General features: G+C 38.2%; 2 protein-coding genes across 2 annotated transcripts; one reads left to right on the forward strand and one right to left on the reverse strand.

Annotated features, from left to right (window-relative positions):
* Nucleotides 1-223: 223 nt before the first annotated feature.
* Nucleotides 224-3,059, forward strand: LOC7492034 (probable mediator of RNA polymerase II transcription subunit 26c). Its single transcript, XM_002300171.4, has 9 exons — nucleotides 224-1,105; nucleotides 1,186-1,254; nucleotides 1,356-1,438; nucleotides 1,557-1,630; nucleotides 1,755-1,804; nucleotides 1,898-1,931; nucleotides 2,041-2,177; nucleotides 2,334-2,433; nucleotides 2,540-3,059. Exons 1-9 carry the CDS (start codon nucleotides 686-688, stop codon nucleotides 2,656-2,658), a joined length of 1,086 nt encoding a protein of 361 aa, XP_002300207.1. The 5' UTR covers nucleotides 224-685; the 3' UTR covers nucleotides 2,659-3,059.
* A 3,182-nt stretch (nucleotides 3,060-6,241) lies between these two features.
* On the reverse strand, nucleotides 6,242-11,673 carry LOC18108015 (uncharacterized). Its single transcript, XM_006370862.3, has 3 exons — nucleotides 11,161-11,673; nucleotides 9,049-10,552; nucleotides 6,242-7,777 (listed from the first exon to the last, which is right to left on the reverse strand). The coding sequence occupies exons 1-3, from the start codon at nucleotides 11,537-11,539 to the stop codon at nucleotides 6,640-6,642; spliced, it is 3,021 nt and encodes a 1,006-aa protein (XP_006370924.3). The 5' UTR covers nucleotides 11,540-11,673; the 3' UTR covers nucleotides 6,242-6,639.
* Between the last annotated feature and the right edge of the window lie 7,488 nt (nucleotides 11,674-19,161).

Raw genomic sequence — 19,161 nt, forward strand, 5'->3', positions numbered from 1 at the left:
TTTTTAAAAAAATTTTACTTGCAGACATTATAATTTTTTTTAATTTTTTATATGAATGAATTAAAATGATTAAAAATATTAAATTATTAATTCTTTTAAATAAATCACATTTTTATAGAGGGTTCAAAAACGGAATTGGCATGGTCAGATTAATAATTTTGCTTTATTTTTTTTTTAATATTAAAACCATGTTATTTTAAGTGTAAAAAAAGGAAATTCCTTTATGCCATTAATCATTCACAACTCAAAAAACAAACACAACAATACTATAGAAGTTTCTCCTCTAACCCAACCCAACTTTCTTTCTGTTTAACTCTTCCTTCTAAAGCTCAAATCTTTTTCCACTTCCATTGATAAAAAGACAAGCTTTTGTTGTTTGAAAGCTCATTATTTGATGAAGAAAATCTTGGTGAAACTTTTTGTTACAAGTTTTGAGGTTTAGATCAAAATGGGTTTTGTTTACAACAAATTTTTTGTTATTTTCTTGTCCAAATTTTCTGTTTTGTATCCTAATCTTGTCTAGATCTGTTGATGGTGTGTTCAGTTTTTTTCTGTTACTAGAAACAAGAAAGCCCATTTGTCTATATTTTTGGCAGGTCATAGTGATATAAATATATATTAAGACAGACTTTCTTGAATTTTGAAGAATTAAAGTTTGATCTTGAGAGAGGGGGAGCAAGAAAGGATGGATATTGATGATTTTAGATCAATATTGGAGAGTTCAGGTGTTGACGTTTGGAATTTTATTGATACAGCAATTGATGTGGCTTCTTTGGATTTTGGGTCTGAATTGAAGAGAAGGAGAGATGATATTGTGGCGAGATTATTTGCAGCATCAAGCTCATGTAGTAGATGTAGGGACCGGAGTTTTGATGATATTGACATTAACAATACTGCTAATGGGAATGGAATGAAGGATCTTGCAGAGAAAGAGAGTAGCCATGAAGAAGAGAAAGGGAGAAGGGTGTATGCAGATTCTCCAGTAACACCAAGGTCCGTTAATGGTGATGGTGATGATGAGGAACTGGATCCGTTTGGAGGGTTGTTTGATGATGAGCCGAAGAAGATTTTGGATATCAAGCAACAGCTTGAAGATCTTGACCAGGTTTTGATTTATTTTTTTTGCTGCTTTTTAGTTGGGGGGTGTTTGGTTTGACTTTGGTTTCTTTTTGTGTTATGGTTTAGCCTGAAGATTCTTTGGTTGATTTGCTTCAAAGTTTAGCAGATATGGATATCACATTTCAGGCACTTAAGGTGATTGTTTGAACAATTTTTCAACTTCTATTGTTGCTGTGTTTGTTCTTGTTGGTGAATTCTTGTTGCTAATTTTCTGGTTACTGTTTAATGGTGTTTAGGAGACTGATATTGGAAGGCATGTGAATCGATTGCGAAAGCATCCATCTAATGATGTTAAGAGATTAGTGAAGCAACTTGTCAGGTATTGAAGATACTAAGTTGTAGAAAATATGAGTTTCTGGCAGTTTCTTGTATTATCTGCTTGAATGAAGTAGCAGTTAAAATGTTTTTCCTCTTGTGGACTTGGTGATTGTGTCCAGAAAATGGAAAGAAATTGTAGATGACTGGGTGAGGTTGAATCCACACGGAGAGCGTGCATCCTCTGGTTTAATGGGTAACATTCATCATCATTCACAAATTTTCTTTTCTGGGAAAAACTGGTTATAAAGTGGAATAGAGAATTAAAATTGAAGGGATTAATGAGTTACAAATGGAAGTTAACGAGCTTGTTTCTGCAGCTTACGGGGACTCACCTCAGCAGAAGATTCCCCAGAATGGTCGTCACCAGGTGAAAGACAATCTTTCCTTGTGCCATTGAAAAGTTTTTGAAAGTGCCAAAAATTCTCCCTTCTGTTTCCTTTCTAAGATTCTGTTTTTTCAGGTTCCTGATTTTGCATACTCTCCCAATCCTCACAGTGAGTGAAGAATCAGTTTCAAAGTTGGATTTGGTTTATATTTCATTGTCTTTTTGCCTTTGATTAATCTGTTGTCTGTTTCCCTTCTATTTGCTAATGTCTTATGTAGATGGGAGTTCTGGATCAGATAGGAATAATTCTGAACCAGAAAGAAAACCGAAACTGGCTCCTCCTCGAAATGAAGCTCTGACCAAACCTATTAAAAAATCAGTTCCTGCATCTTCATCTGCTCCTCACAATGTACAGGTATCAAGCTTATGCATTTATGTTTGCCTAAAAGAAGCAGAACAAGAGCATCCCAAATAGCAAATTTATATAGTTTACCTGTTCTGAAGATCACACAGTCATTGAGATCACCATTTCACTGATTTTTTCAAGGACTTGATATCTATGGTTTTGTAGAGACAAAGAGAACAACCGAAAGAGAACAAATTTGATGCTGATCAAAAGTTTGCCTCGGCAAGTAAAAGGCTTCAAGCGAATTATAAGGAAGCTGAAAATGGTTTGATTTCTGCTCCTTGTTTTCTGTGTGAATTTGGTTTTCTGAAGTTCACATTCTACAATGTTACTCATTGGTAATTGGTGTCATGCTGCTTTGCTTTGTGAAGCCAAAAAACAAAGAACAATTCAAGTGATGGACATTCACGAGATACCGAAACCCAAGAATAAGAATACCTTCTTTGCAAAGAACAGAGGTGGTGGCTCTCATCAAGGGAGGCACTGGTGATTTTTGGCAAAGAGATCACACAATGACCTCCATACTTGAAATCTAAGGACCTGTGGGGGGCACTGGAAAGCCTGAGTCCATTTTATCCTTTTATATTGTTTCTTTAAGAGGGGAAAACCTCTAATTTTTTTCTTATGATAAGAAAAAACCCTTAATATAGCTCATTGGAAAATAGGTTTTTGAGGTTCTCATTTGAAAACAAAAGGAAAGCAATATTCCTTAATTTGCCCTCATCCCCCATCATAGAAAGAACCCTTCAAGGAGCTCATAAGAAAATAGACTACTGTTGAGGTTCTCATCGACAAACTGCCATGTGAGTGATGAGACTAGTTGGCCTAGTTGGACATTGTTTTTTCGGCATAGATAAAGTTTTTCTAAGGTTTGTCTGGATTCTTCCATCATTATCTTGAGCTTAACAAGGAAATTGTTTACATCTCCTAGATGATACAGTGACACCAAATGCTTACTTAAGATAATGGTAATTAAAGGTCAAGGACTTTGGTAGGTCCAAGATGGTGGGGATTAGGTTGTTGATGATGGGGGAGGAAAGGTTTGCACCAGCCATTATCCTATTATTAATGGGTTTCTTGAAAAAGAATGGATGGGGGAATGCTAGTCAAATTGCCTTAACAGGCTGCCCATAGCTCTTGTTGGAGACTGCTTTCCTTCAACACCTGGACTGCTATGCTTTGGTGGGTTTCAATTCCTTTTTTGAAAATCTGTTATATGAATTAGCTTTTTCTTCTTTTTTTTAACTGTTTTTTAGCAGAAAAGTTAAGGCTTCATAGCTGTTTCCCAGCCACCAAGTAAAGTCACCAAGCTTGTAATGACAGGGTTGATCTTAGTCAAATTGCCTTAACTGGCTGTCCATCAAATAAGGTCATCAAGCTTGTAATGATACGCGGCAACCTTGTAATTTACCAAAAACATGGGTATGATTAAAAAGAAGGAAAAGAAGTCATGATATCATCTTATTTTTCACAATAATATATATCCAAAAATTGAAGAACATGAAATTCCCCTACCTTTTCAAAATAAAATAAAATTATGGGATCCGACTTTGAGACTTTATACTCATTAGGAATACTTTAAATGCATGAAAATATTTCTAAATTGCTAGTCCATGAATCATATACCTAGGTTCCAATACGGGATCATTTTTGTTGAATCTTTTAGTCCTTGGATCTTGATTATTATTGTAACTTAATCCTTCATGTTTGAAAATCGATAATTTAATCCTTTAACTCTCATGGAGTATTGTATTGTTAAAATAAAAATGATTTGGTTTCTCTCTGGATCCTCACTATATATTTTTTTTAATAGAAATTTAAATTGATAAAGGGCACATTTGGAATTTAAAGGAACTCTTAATAAGAGTTGAGGGACTGAGTTATCTATTTTTCAAACACAAAGGATTAAATTATAATCATGTTTAGAATCGAGGGATTAATGAATAATTTACTTGTTTCTTTTTCATCAATACCAACTTCAACTATTGTATACAGTAGAGCATGAGGTAATAAGGCTTATTTTTCATATATTTTTTTTCAATTTTGAAGAGGATTAAATTGACTAGACTCCCACTCATCAAAATCTAGCAATGTTACTAATATGTAAAGAAAATTAAATTGAGTCTTTTGGATAATGTTTGATGACAGAGACTTTTTAGGAATAGTTCTTTATTGTGCTCGTTGATGCTGATTGATTGCAAGATCATGTAAAACAACAGGAGCAGGGCACAGAAAGCACTGAATATGGCTGTGTTTACATCGTTCCTGCTGCTTTCATCATTTGAAAACAAATCAATTACGTAGTTATTACAACCAGCTTGGCAGGTGCTAGAGAAAAATTAACTTAAATCAAACTAGTTTAACCTAATTAAGATCAACCAACAATTCAATCAATTCAGTCAAAATCATGTTCAATTTATTATTATTTTTTTAAATGATATCAATTTGATTTTTTTTAAGAAATTAAAATTATTAATTTAGGCCTTGTTTGTTTCAAGGAAAATGAATTCCTGAAATTCATTTTCCTTACTTTCCCATGTTTGGCAACATTACGAAAAAGTAGTCAATGAAAACTTAATTCCAGTCAACAAAAAAACACCGTTTTATCAAAGGAAAGTATTTTCCTCCTGATAAAGAAAGGAAAACACATTTTTTTTTTTTTCAATACACCTATTTTCACAAATCACGATCTCTCCCTGCTCGTTCGTGCTCTCTGTTTTTCTTTGTGTTCGTCTGTTCGGAGGGGAAGGGGGGAAGGTGGTGCAACCGGAGACGAGGCTAACACTCTGTTTCTGTCTCGTTTGCTTCTCCAGTCGTCCCCTGGTTTTCTCTGTGTTCTCCCTTGGGTTCTGTCTCTGGTTTTCTTATGATTTTTCTCTAGTTCCCGTCGCTGTGTTTTTTCTCTGTTCTTCCCCTCTTTGCCTCTGTTCTGCTCTGCCTTTTATAGAGCCAGAGAGCTTGCCCCTCTAACCAGTCCCTGTTACAGTCCTGCATTTACAGGACTGTTAATCAATCCACGAGCGGGATCGTGGGCAAAAGAAGTGGTCCATGATCGGATCGAATTGCTGCCGTTTTCCCTGTTGAATAGGTTTTCTCCGCGCGAAATGGAAGGGATAATGAACAGCTCTTCAAAACGGTGCCATTTGTGTCCTTGGGAATGACTATTTTTCACTTTGGTCCCTGAACTTCCGACATTTATCAATTAGGTCCCTGATTCCATTAATTAAATAATTCCAAGTCCAATTAAGTCCCCAAACTTCTAAATTAAAAATTAATTCATTAATAAATTATTTTCCAGTTCATTTTCCATAACATAACCAAACACTGGAAAGTATTTTCCAGTTCATTTTCCATAACACTACCAAATATCGGAAAATACTTTCCCGGAATTCACTTTCCAGGAATTCACTTTCCAAAAAGAAACAACTTTCCTGCAAACAAACGGAGCCTTAGATTAACCTGCCTGCCTAACTTGTAATCTTTCAAGTTTCAACCCAACTGAGTTTAACTTTTATCAATACCGTCAAATTTTTTGCCTCATCACTTCCACTCATCGACTGTTGTTACTCAGGAGTGCAACACAACAACTACAAGACAGAAGAGAAGACCACTGCTCTCCTACTGTATTGGCCATTGAAGTGAGTGATTATAGATTGGTCCTAACTAGTCTATCCACATGCATGGAGCTGATCTGTTAAGAAGGTCTTTGGCCCTTGGTTAAAGGGTGCTTAAGCTACCAAGGTAATCTAACCAACTTTACTGGTATGGCAAGCACGTTGAAACATGAAAAATCTGGTATAATCTTTACCATATGTGATACATGCTCATGAAGGAGTTGAATCGGAGAAACCAAGCTACTTCATCAAAGCACAAGGAGAAAGAAGAATATTTACTAACAATTAACAGAAAGTTAGGTAGAAGAAAATCATAGGTGAAACCCTGTTAATCGACCTGGAAAGAAAAACAAGGAACGCAAGTATAAAAGTAAATGAAACTAACGGGCCACAAGCATAGACTTTGACCGGAGATGTATCTAGTGTGGATGGGAATAATTCCTCATTGACAAAAAGATCTATAAAGCAAAAGTATATTCATGGTAGCCATCTCAATTCTCAATCTGGAACAAAACCATATATACTGACTGCGTCAATAGGACAAAGCCTCAAGGTTCCTTGCATGTAGATTACATCTGTGCAAGCTTAGAATATAAAATAGATATATACATTAAAGGTGATTCAAAGGTATTATCTCCCCACCTATAATTATTTCCCGCGAGCACAAAAAATAATTGATCATCTCCGGGGCACCAGTTATCCAACCTTGGTAATAAAACACTTGCTGAAAAATGGAGCTAAAGCATAAACAAACCCAGGGAGTGTCTAGAATTCGCAGCTAAATACTGAAAAAAGGAATCTCACCTTTGCTAACACTCCACAGGAAGACCTTGGTTGCATTTACTTCTTAAGACCTATCAACCTTCCACCCTAGACTCATTTGGTTTCTTCAAGCTAACTAATATGCCATCAACTAGCGGCTCTGTTTTGTTCTCTACAGGATCTGCAACAAAAGAATAGCTCTTTTGAGGTCTTTGTGAAGTTTTGATCTTCGTGCCTAGTCTGGATGAATAAGATGACCTCAAACCATTTGTGAAAGAATCAAGCACGCTTTCCAGATTTTCTGGCTGATTCTTATCGTCACCTTCTTTACTGTCATCCCATGAATCAAGCATTTGCAGTAGTGAGCTGTTTTCATCAATAAATCCAGGCTTTGCCTGCCCTACAGGACGAGTTACTACACCAGACTCTTCTGAATCTGAATATTCATCATCTGAGAGAGGAGATTCATATTCAGGATATGGTTGCCTCATTCTTTCACGTCTTCTTTTCATCCCTATTGCTGATTGCATTGCCATTTTTCCAGAACCCATGTTGTCAACAGGACCAAGTTCTTCCCATGTAGAGTCCAATTCATCATCCTTCTTTGATGCATCAAACAACTCACTTTCTGAACTTGTATTATGAAGAACAGCTCTGCCTGTGCTTGAACGTTTAGCCATTTCATTGCAAGGAATGATAAGATTGGATTCTATTTTCACCCCAGGCATTATCTGAAGGAAGGATGCCAACTTGGGGTAACCGAGCTTTTTGGCATCAAGGTTATAGCCATACCTCTCAAGGAACAGCTTTCTAAATGCGTCCATATTATATCCTCCAGGAAATTCCTTCAATATCTCTTTGACAAGCTTTTGACAGTCACCTAGTATCTCACTCCTAGACCTTTCAGAAGGGTTTTTAACAGAGACAGGTGAGGACACTCCAGTGTGAGAAATGCTCTGACTCTTTTTATCTCCATGTCCTGGTTGTCTCCGCAAGTTAGACTCTGACAGGGCGCTCATAAATATAGAACTCAGTCCATTTGAAGCACGAGAATCACCCACAGTACTCTGTGCAACAAACCAAGAGAGCTTGAAAGGGAAAGCTTCAGATGGACATTCTTCTACCCATTTCTTCTCCGATATTATCATATCCACCAGTTGAAGGACATCACTTTCACTCAGAGATCTAAGAACCAAAGGTCCTTCCTTTTGCAGATTTTGCGCTAACTGTTCCCTGACAAATCACAGACAACATAAGTATTAACATATGACACTGGCTGCAACTGCAGTTTTTCTTTTTCTACATGTTCTAGAAATAAAAATCAATATTAGCATACTACTGTACCAAGCTCACGAGAGTTCAAAGAATAAAAAATTGAAGCTGCCAAATGAAAAGGAAAATTGATAAATTTCAGGGAAAATGCAGAATGCATCATGTGGTTTGGAATTTTTGCACTTGATGACTATTTTAGAACGTGTTGCTCCAATGTCCTTAGAGTTTTGTCTATAATCAAAGTATGATTAACTCTTCTGAAAAAAATATGCAACAAATGAAAACGAGCTAACTCAAATCCTCATCATTAAAATTTAAAATTTAAAACTTAAAGTTATGAAAGGAACACAGATACATTTCCAATAATATTACAAAAGTGAATAGCGAACACTGAAAATATTATGTGCAATTGTTCGTTATTTAGGTTTGATACACCTGTTTGAACTTGCCAATATCCTATATAAATGAAAAAAACTGTGCAAAGAAAAGCTTGTCATGTTCTTTAATACTTTTCAAGTCAATGCAGAAAGTTTTTGAACATGTGGTACTGAAGTGGCTAATGTGGTATTGATGCATCTCTGATGTGGCTCTGACATGGCATATCAGCCACATAGATGCCACCTTAGCAACCCACCAACACCAGCAAGCAAAAGGAAGTGCAGGATACTGAAATGCTTGCAAAATAAGTCTCTCACTGAGGTGCAAAAGCATCAGATCAAGAGATGTAATTTTGCAACTTTTTTTTTTCTTCCTTTTTAAGATTATTCACGTATTAAGATTAAAACATTTCATCAACCTCTACAAATCAACCCTTTCTAGAAAAGTGAAAGAAAGAAAAAACCTAACCTGTTTAAGGATTTCAACTTCTATAAGAAGAACAGGACCTGACAAAAACAAAGTAGATTTCACGAGATAACCTAGCAAGTTTTCTGAGTCTTATAAAGATGGAAAGTTTTGCTGGATGAATAAAAAAAAGTCAAAATAGCAAGCAACAAGAATAATTATTTTGCAAAAAGTAATTTTTGGAGAAGAGGGATATAAGGAGTTTGATATGCTTTTCCTGATGCCTTTCAGGTCTTACTGTATGTTGGTTTCTGGTTTTATATTTAACCTCCTCACTTTGGTAAAGAAAGAAATTGAACCACTGGATGACAAAAAAACTAAAGTAGTTAACTAGCTACTATTACTAGAACTGTAAAAATAGAACAATAAAACAAGTAAAATTCATAAACCTGGTCCTGGATTGTGAGATAACAAGTGATCCTCTCTTCATGACAATAAAAGATTCCATTTCTCTCCAAAACAAATCCTCAGAAAAAACCTCAGGTTTCCCCGCATCACTCTTCATGTGCCCATGTATTACAGTAGGTTGATCATTTGATGCAACTGCACTATCTCCCCCAAATTTACACCAATCCAATATCTGGTTAAACAAACCTGGACTTTTCCTCAATATTTCAGCATGTGGTTCAGAACTTGTAGCAGTTTTATTCTCCCGAGTTGTTTCCACAGTGGGATCCACTGGATCATCACCCTGAGATGTAGAATCCACGCTTTTTTTCTCAAAATTCTTTTGTGGGCTCTCACCAGAACGATCATGTTCTGCCAAAGTGTTCTCATTTTTCTTCACCAAGTTTTCTCCAAAAGATTCCACCAGAACATTCTCGCTTTTCAATTCTGAATCATCAACCTTGCCACCAAACAATCTTCTCCAGAATTTCCTAAAAAAGCCCACTTCAGTTGAAGAAACATGTTCTTTCACAGCAGGCAGATGATCCTCAATCATCTTTGCATTAACCGTTTCTGCCTTTTCAGCAACTGCAGGGGGTTGTTCCATTTGTTTTAAAGGCTGGGGCTGTACCATTTGTTTTGGAGGTTGTTGAATATTCATTTTGACAGACTTCTCAGCAAGAGAGGGTTGGTGCATAATTGTTGGGGGCGCTTTTAAATTTGGCTTAGGAGAAGAAGGCAATGACAACTTCCCATCCACAGACCCAGAAGCAGAAACGTCCTCACCATTTGACTTTGAAGACCTGGTAATGTGTTGCCTTCCATTGTCAACAGCAGTAGGTGTAGACTTGCATGGATTGAGCTGAAATGGTTCAGGAGCTTTTGTAGTGGCACAATGTACAACAAATCGACCATCACCATCACTCTTGAGCCTCAATATATGTGGCATGGATAAAAGAAAGCGGGAGAACTCTTTATATCCATACAAGTCTTTATCAACAGGCACACTACTTTTTGCCAACTCGCTTTGAAGGTCAGTAATTGACATTCCTTTTGGACATGAACTCAAAATGTGACAAAGCTGCTTCATAACTGCTTTCGGAATTGGACGAACTGCAGACTCTGAACTAGCCTCAGGTTTATCCTCGACCTTCAAACATGTTGGTTGCTCAACAACTGCAAAGGGGTCTTCTAGTGGTCCCTTATAATGGACATACCAAGAGGCAAAGGGACCATCAGGGGGTTGGTTAAAATGCTTTCCAGATAGGTTTTCCCCTTTGACCAAAGAATCCCACTGCCACATGATGCTTGCAGCACTGCAGAGAACACTAGGGGCAGTATCTTTAGCAGCAAGCAATATATTGTAGTTGTTCATCCTCAAACGGTGTAGAACATTTGCAAAGTCCCTATCACCAGAAATCAGAAAAAGATGGGCAGGTGGCGGATTTTGGGAAACCCAACACATAAGATCAACGAGAAGAGACCTGTCAGCACTGTTCTTTCCACCTGCATAACCAGAAATTTTGCAAAAGCGGTAGAGCCATTAGAAAACTGAGTAAATTTCAGGCCATCAAGGTATTTTCTCGAAGATCAAACAATCCTACACTCTCAGCCATTCTAACAATTCTAATGAACCTGCAATTTCCTCAACGCAAACGGCATTAGCTTTTCCACAACACACCATATAGCATTTTTCTTTGTCGGTATTTGCAGAAACTCATAAAATCATATCCCAGTAACACATTCAGCAACATAATACCAATTAATTTTTTCCCTTTTGATTTAGGACACACTTTTCATCAAATAAAAACAGGCATAACTCTAATACTCAACCCAAACTTTTCACTTGAAAGAAAAAGAAATCCACTTGCCAAAAACTCACAAAAAGCTTGAAACTTTGTTTAATAAAAGGCCAAAATTAAACAAGAATATTCACTATCAGTTTCACCAAACACAAATATCCATTAACGTTTCCATCGATTCACCAACTTAATCAATACCCAATTCCAATTCTTTTCACATACCCCACAAGAAAACTACCACCAGTTATGAAAAAAATACACAAAAGCCAGAAAAATTAATAAAAAAAGATCCAAGATGATCAAAGAAAAAACCATTAGGAATGTGCGCCAAGTTGATCCCAGTCGAAGAAAGTGCTTCCTGATTAGCCCTTGAAAGTTGCGAAACATCACCAAAAGCTGTAATTTGAACAGGCCCTTTAATCCCATTACCCCTAAGAGCTGCAGTAATAGCTTGAGCCACTCTAAAAACATTAACCCCACTTGGCACATTGCAGTTCTCAATATCCCACCACACTGAAACCCTAACATTTTTCGAGTCGGAAAGCGAATGAGAGTAGGAGTGATGAGGTGCTAGTGATGATGTTGAGAAGTGCGAGATGAAAATTGAATATGGCAATAATGGTGAAGAAGATGGGTTTTTTGAAGTGAGTGAAAGGAGGGTTTTTGAAGAAAAGGGCTTGGAGATGATCATGGTTTAGGATTAGGTTTAGGGTTCTTTTAGGGTTTTGATTCATTCCATGATAGGGTTTTTGGTGATGATAGTGGTGAGGGTTTTTCAACTTTGTCGAAAGGAAAACACTCTCACATGGTGATAGAAGAAGAAAGGATAGAAGTGTTAAACTTAAACCCATTGCAAAACCCTAACTCACGTGATTTGCATGTGGTTTGGTGTTATTGGATTATCGGCAAAATGAAAATTGGTCCATAGTTTTGGGCTTAATGGATTGATTTTTCTATATGTTTTAGACCTATTAGGCTATAGTCTCCTAGCCTGTTTTTGGGCCCAAAGTTCATAAGTTCATACTCCAAAGCAAGCCTGATGATAAAATATGAAGAAATCTTCCTGGTGAAATTTATATATGAGGAATTGTATTTTGCAAGTGCTACTTGATCTTTGATGTCGCGGGTGCGCGGCGTCGCGGCGAAGATTCCACTTTAAAAAATCTAGGAAAGGTGTATGGTATCTATCTAGCAAATATGGGGAGACAAGAAAATATTGTCTTTTGTTGGTAGGAAAATGGAATGGGAGTCGCCACCTAGTATTTTGATCACTAGGAACCCTAACTGGTCTCAGAGATTGGGTACGGGGACTGGTTGCGTAAAGGGAAGGTATTAGCACCCCAAATACGCCCTACCTAAGGTAAGCTGCATTGTTTATTTGTCTGATACAATTCAAGGTCTCGTTGTGTTTCCTAGTTGTTGGTCCGTCTATGGTTCAAGAAAAGTCCTCCTCAATAAGGAGGTCCTTATCTTATCGGGTAAAACCTAATCCTTCTAACGTCTATGTATGTTGGTCCGTCTATGGTTCAAGAAAAGTCCTCCTCAATAAGGAGGTCCTTATCTTAAGGGGTAAAACCTAATCCTTCTAACGTCTATGTATGTTGGTCCGTCTATGGTTCAAGGAAAGTCCTCCTCAATAAGGAGGTCCTTATCTTATCGGGTAAAACCTAACCGTTTTAACGTCTATGAAAAACCATATTTTTTATATCAGGAATACGTCTTACGTATAAATTCGTAATCCCATGTACTAAAAGAAGACAAAAAGATTTTTTTAGAATTTTTGAAATATTGGCCTAGTTCTCATGGCTTGAATAAACTGGTTATTAAAGCCAAAATGCATGCTAATACATATATTGTTTTGAAATTTTCTTTGTTGTGTGAAAAATATGATGTTATAATATTTATATATATATATGTTGGAGAGACTATGCCGTATGCATGAAAACAAAACATTTTTTTTTTTTTATGTCTTGACGAAAACCGGGTATTTTAATACCGGATTTGTATCTTTACAGTATAAAAATACAAACCGATATTGATCAAAATACAGTAATAAAATTACATAAAATCACATATTTTTTGAAATAATTTTTCGAAGAAATTAATTAAATTTTTTTATATATATATATCTATATATAAATAAACAAAACACAATATAATATACATAATATATAATGACCAGTACAGTAACCGCGCATAGTAACCAGGTGCTTATAATTAGCTGGTTACTGTGCAGCGCACAGTAACCAACTAATTATATTTCCATTGCTGCAGAACGTGAATTCACGTTCTGCATGCCGAGGAAGACAACAGGGAAGAGGGGACAGAAAAAAGGGAGAGGAGAGGTACCTGGAATGAGTGATCGTGGCTGTTGTCTCCGGCTATGGCACACGGTGGCGCTGGGTGGCGACAGGCGTGCACTAGTCCCGGCTGGAAGAAGCAGGAGCAGATTCCTGCAGAGGAGAAGGAAAGCTCTCGGCTGGATCTGTTGGTGTGACTGAGGAAGGAGCTGCTACTCCGGTTGCTGCTGGTAGGAGTGGAAGAGAGCTTTTTGAGCAAGATGGTTGCTACCTCTGCTGTCGGTGTGGAGGCTGTCTGAATCACGATGGCAGAGGAGGAGATTTTTGTAGAGAGGAGAGGGAGGAAAAGAGGGGTACTGTGACCTGTGGTGAGGCTGCTGGGTGATGGATGGGATTTGGTGTTTTGTGGTAAGGACAGTGGCGAGATCAGTGGTGGCGGCTGGAAGCCACGGCGGAGAGAAAAAAAAAGAAAAAAAAGAGAAGGCTGGTTGCAGGAAAACCGAGCAGGAAAAGCTGATTTTATGCCAATTTTGAGCTCCCTCCTGCCAACCGTTTGAGCATGAAAATTTCTCCTATTTATAGGGCTGGAAAGAGGGTAATCTTGTCTTTAATGGGGAAAAAGTCTCAGCCCTTGATTCGACTCTAGGAATCCAAACCGTTGGTTCAAAGTGTGCACCTCGAGCTACCAAATTTGGCAGCTCAAGGCTGTGAACTGCCCGAGGTGGCCACTTAGAGCCACTCAACGGAGCCGTTTCTAAATTTGTCGACCCGACCGGACCATTCTCCGGGATAAAGGGGTTTCAGGTGGAGATGTTGGCGCATTTTTTGTCGGATTTGGGGGCCAAACGAGGCAGAAAACACGCCTGGAAGTCGGCCACTCGGGCAGCTTGGTGGGGAAGAAAATGAACAGTAACTGGTTCTTTTTTTTTTTTAAATGCAAAACGGCGCCGTTTTTGATAAAAATAGGGATTTCTTTGCCAATTCTCAATTTAGTCCTCCGACTTTCAGTTCCGTTCAATCTCATCCCTACTTGACCATTAAACTTTCAATTTCTTCAATTTGGCCCCCGGATTTTGTTAATTGCAGCCCCTATACTTGCGCGCCTTTTCCAATGTGGTCCTTGGTTTTGGATTTCTTCAATTAAGTCCCTAATTGGCCCTTAAACTTCAATATTTATGCAATTAAGCCCTTGATTTAACCAAATCAACTCTCAAAAATTATAATTTGACCTCAGAACTTTAATTTCTTCCAATTAAAGCCTAAATTGACTTAAAACTCAATTTTCCTTGCAATCAAAACCTCTATAAATTCAAATAAACCATCAATAAAATCCAATTGAGTCCATAAACATCCAATTTTGGCCCTTTTCTCTTCAAATTAAATTTTCTCTTCCAACAGGGCTCTCCTCAGTCAAATATATACTGTAAAATTTCACTCCTTGCATTTCTGAACCTCCTCAATGAATTTTTTTTCTGATTCTTTCTGAGCGCTCCCACCTCTTATTATTTTTCTAAATTCATCCGGCTATATAATTTTATTTTTGTGGGGGGGACCCAAAAATGGGTTACAACAGATGCCCCCTCTTTATAATGCTTACGGAGCAGGTTTTTTTGCGTAGTAAGTTTTATAAAGATAAACAAAATTGAACTTCCCAAACTGATCTTGCCAAGGCTTGATTGATCTGAAACTTTGTCCTTATAGCAATCCTTCTTAACCCAAAAACTATGATAAAACTTAGTTGTCTCAAGATTCCAAATCTGGCAATCATCTAAGATCCCTTCTAGCGATCTCTTTTTAACTAAAAACCATATTTGTATTTTGGCCAACCTGAAACCCCATCTAGCGATTTCCCTTAGCCAAATCTGATATCTGTGTTGCGGTTGGGCTAACCTGAGATCCCTTCCGGCGATCCCCTTTAACCAGAACCAAAATCCTGTGTGTGGTCTTATTATGACGGGTGACCTACCCAAAATAAAAGATGGTCTCATTATGACGGGTGACCTACCCAAATGCAAGATGGTCTCGTTGTGATTGGTGACCTACCCAAGTGGAGAGAAGGGAAGAGTGGTCTCATTCTTATGGGTGACCTACCCAAGTAAAAAAAAGATGGAGAATGGTCTAATTCTAATGGGTGACCTACCCAGAAACAAAATGATGGTCTCATTATGATGGGTGACCTACCCAAGTGGAAAAAGGAAAGAGTGGTCTCATTCTTATGGGTGACCTACCCAGGGGGAGGAATGGCCTCATTATTATGGGTGACCTACCCAAGTAAAAAAATGATGGAGAATGGTCTCATTCTAATGGGTGACCTACCCAGAGAAAAAAAATGATGGTCTCATTATGATGGGTGACCTACCCAAGTGGAAAAGGAAAGAGTGGTCTCATTCTTATGGGTGACCTACCCAAGTAAAAAAATGATGGAGAATGGTCTCATTCTAATGGGTGACCTACCCAGAGAAAAAAAATGATGGTCTCATTATGATGGGTGACCTACCCAAGTGGAAAAGGAAAGAGTGGTCTCATTCTTATGGGTGACCTACCCAGGGGGAAGAATGGCCTTATTATGATGGGTGACCTACCCAGATGTAAGAGATAAGGTTTTTAGAAAGGGGTCTCCATGTCTTGAGACCTGCCCGTTTTGAATTTCAAAAGAAAACATCTTACCTCGAGGAAATGAAACAGTGCTGGTTCACAATTCATATTCTTTTCCGTAGCTACGTTGACTCGAGACTTTGTCTCTTAGTGATTCCCAAAAACTTGGAACTATTTTGGCTTTCATCCCACCTTTCCTGCCAGGTTAGTGTTATGACAATATAGCATGCATGTTTTTGTTACCTATCTTTAGAAACATAGGTCCCCCTTTCGTTGTAAACTTCTTCGAGCTCTTGTTTTCATTTGTTTGTCCAACCTTTTCTCTTGAATCGGAATATGCTCCGCACACTATACTTCATATCCTCTTGGCGAAGAGATCTCTGGTTCCTCAAGGGGCCCTTTCTTGCTCCATTGAGTATTGTCCTTTATTATTATTTTAAAAGGAAAACTCAAAATATTTGGTTTTGTTCATGAAAACTGAAACTTTCAATGTAATTGGCAATTCTCATAAAAGATGTTTTTTTAGAAGTTTTATGATATAGCCCCTTTTGGCTTTGGTTCACTATGGACCCCTATGTGCACTTCGTACACTTCTTGCCCCCAGTGTGGTGTACATAAATATGCCAAGTTTTAGATTTGATTTGGTTCCCTCCAATTGATGGAGTCGTTTCCTTTAGTCATGTGTAAGAAAAGAGTTTGTTTAAGTAAAAGATTTCAAATGCTATGAGATCATGCTTTTTATGAAGAAAGGTTTTTTTTTTTTTTTTTTACAGAGAAAATTCATGGCCAAACTTTATTTTATTGATTGGGAGATTACGGAATACATAAAGCGTAATATTTCCTTACAGAGTCAGAATTCACTGGCCTAACTAGATCTTCTCCATCCATTCTAGATAATAGCAAAGCTCCTCCCGAGAATGCTTTCTTCACCACGTAAGGGCCCTCATAGTTCGGCGCCCATTTACTCTGATCTTCTCCTGGTAACGGCAATATTTTCTTCAGTACAAGATCTCCTTCGTGGAATCCTTTTCTAATGTCATCCAGAAGTAGCCGACTATTTGTATCTTCCTAGCCATCACGTGTCCATTAGCATGGGTTGAGCAAATCCCTTCATGGACTTCTCGTAACGCGCTTTTTGCCTCAAATTCATCCAAACATCTCAACAAAGTCCCGTCGAATGATTTCTTATACAAAATCTCCCCATTAAGATAAAAATCCATTGCCAACCTCCTCAAGGTCTTCTTGTCGATTTTGGATGCCCCCATGGGATATGTTTGGTTTTGGATGAAATTCTTGACATCATAGTACCAAGGGTTTCCATCCACTTCTCTTTCGACTGAGCAACAATGAGCTGGGTTATTTCTGATATTGATGTGTACTGGTTGTACCTTGTGCCCAAAGTCTATTTTGGCCATAGATGCTAGTGTAGCCAAAGCATCTGCAAACTGGTTTCCTTCCCTTCCTAGATGGGTGAACTCTATTTCCTCAAATTCTCCAGCCAGTTTAGACAGGTATTCTTGGTAAGGCCTTAACTTCTCTTCCTTGGTTTGCCATTCTCCTTTTACTTGGCAAATGATCAGCATTGAGCCTCCATACACATCTATCTTTCTGATGTTTAGCTCCAATGCAGCCTCTACACCGAGAATGCAAGCTTCATACTCAGCCGTGTTGTTGGTGCACCCGAACTGTAGCTTAACTGAAACCGGATACTGCTTCTTAGCAGGAGAGATTATCACCGCACCCGCTCCGTTACCACATACATTTACAGCACCATCAAAGTACATAATCCACCAATTTGATTTCTCTTCCTCGATTGAAAGCACATCTTCATCAGGAAATTCAAAGTCTAATGATTCATAATCTTCCATAGCATGGTCAGCCAGGTGATCGGCAATAATACTCCCTTTTACGACTTTCCTTGTCATATATACTATGTCATACTCAGCCAATAGAACTTGCCATCTTGCAATTCGGCTCGATAAATAGGGCTTTTCACAAATGTACTTCAACGGGTCTAATTTGGAAATTAACCACGTAGTGTGATACAACATATACTGACGTAATCTCTTTGCAGCCCAAGTCAGTGCGCAACATAGCTTCTCAATCACAGTATACCTAGACTCACATTCCGTGAACTTCTTGCTCAGGTAATAAATGGCCCTTTCCTTCCTTCCAGTTTTATCGTGTTGCCCAAGCACACATCCCATTGCTGTTTCTGTTACTGTTAGGTATAATATCAATGGCCTTTCTGGTACAGGAGGTACAAGCAGGGGTGGATTCAACAAGTATTGCTTGATTTTCTCAAAAGCCTCTTCGCACTCTTTATTCCAAATTCCAGGGTTCTTCTTTCTTAACAAACGAAAGATAGGGTCACAAGTCGTGGTTAATTGGGATATAAACCGAGCAATGTAATTCAACCTTCCTAAGAAACCTCTCACATCCTTCTCAGTCTTGGGAGGTGGCATAGATTGAATAGCCTTTACTTTGTTGGGATCCACTTCTATCCCTTTGTCACTCACCACAAATCCTAACAACTTCCCAGATTTAACCCCGAACGAACACTTCGCCGGGTTAAGTCTCAACTTATATTTCCTTAGTCTTTCAAACAATTTCTTCAATATTTGGACATGACTCTCTACCTCTCTAGATTTAGCAATCATGTCATCCACGTATACTTCAATCTCTTTGTGCATCATGTCATGAAAACAAAGTCACCATAGCCTTTTGGTAGGTGGCCCCAGCATTCTTTAAACCAAATAGCATGACTTTGTAGCAAAATGTTCCCCATGGTGTTACAAAGGTTGTCTTCTCTTTATCCTCTTGCGCCATTTTTATCTGATTGTAGCCCGAAAATCCATCCATAAAGGAATATGTGGAGCAGCGTGCTGCATTATCAACTAACATATCTATGTGTGGTAGAGGGAAGTTATCTTTAGGGCTAGCCCGGTTTAAGTCCCTAAAGTCCACACAAACTCTGATTTTACCTTCCTTTTTGGGTACCACCACTATGTTTGACACCCATTACGGATACTTGACTACTTCCAAAAAACCAGCGTTCCATTGTTTTTCAATTTCTGCTTTTACTTTGATTAAGACCTCCGGATGAGTTCTCCTCAACTTCTGCTTAATCGGTTTGCATCCTTCCACCAGTGGTATCCTATGTACTACGATATCCCTATCCAAACCAGGCATATCCTCGTAGGACCAAGCAAAGACATCTACGTAATCTCGGAGTAGTACAATCAATTCTTCCTTCTCTTCAGGGGTGATCAAAGTCCCTATTTTCAGCTCTCTCTTGATTTCTTCATTACCCACATTTATGGTTTCAAGTTCCTCTTTAGCGGGCCTCCAAGCCTATTCATGCTGTTCTATTAACTTCGTGAATTCCCCTATGTTTTTCTCCTCTCATTCCTCATCT

The sequence above is a fragment of the Populus trichocarpa genome, chromosome 1, assembly GCF_000002775.5.
Source record: "Populus trichocarpa isolate Nisqually-1 chromosome 1, P.trichocarpa_v4.1, whole genome shotgun sequence".
NCBI lineage: Eukaryota > Viridiplantae > Streptophyta > Magnoliopsida > Malpighiales > Salicaceae > Populus > Populus trichocarpa.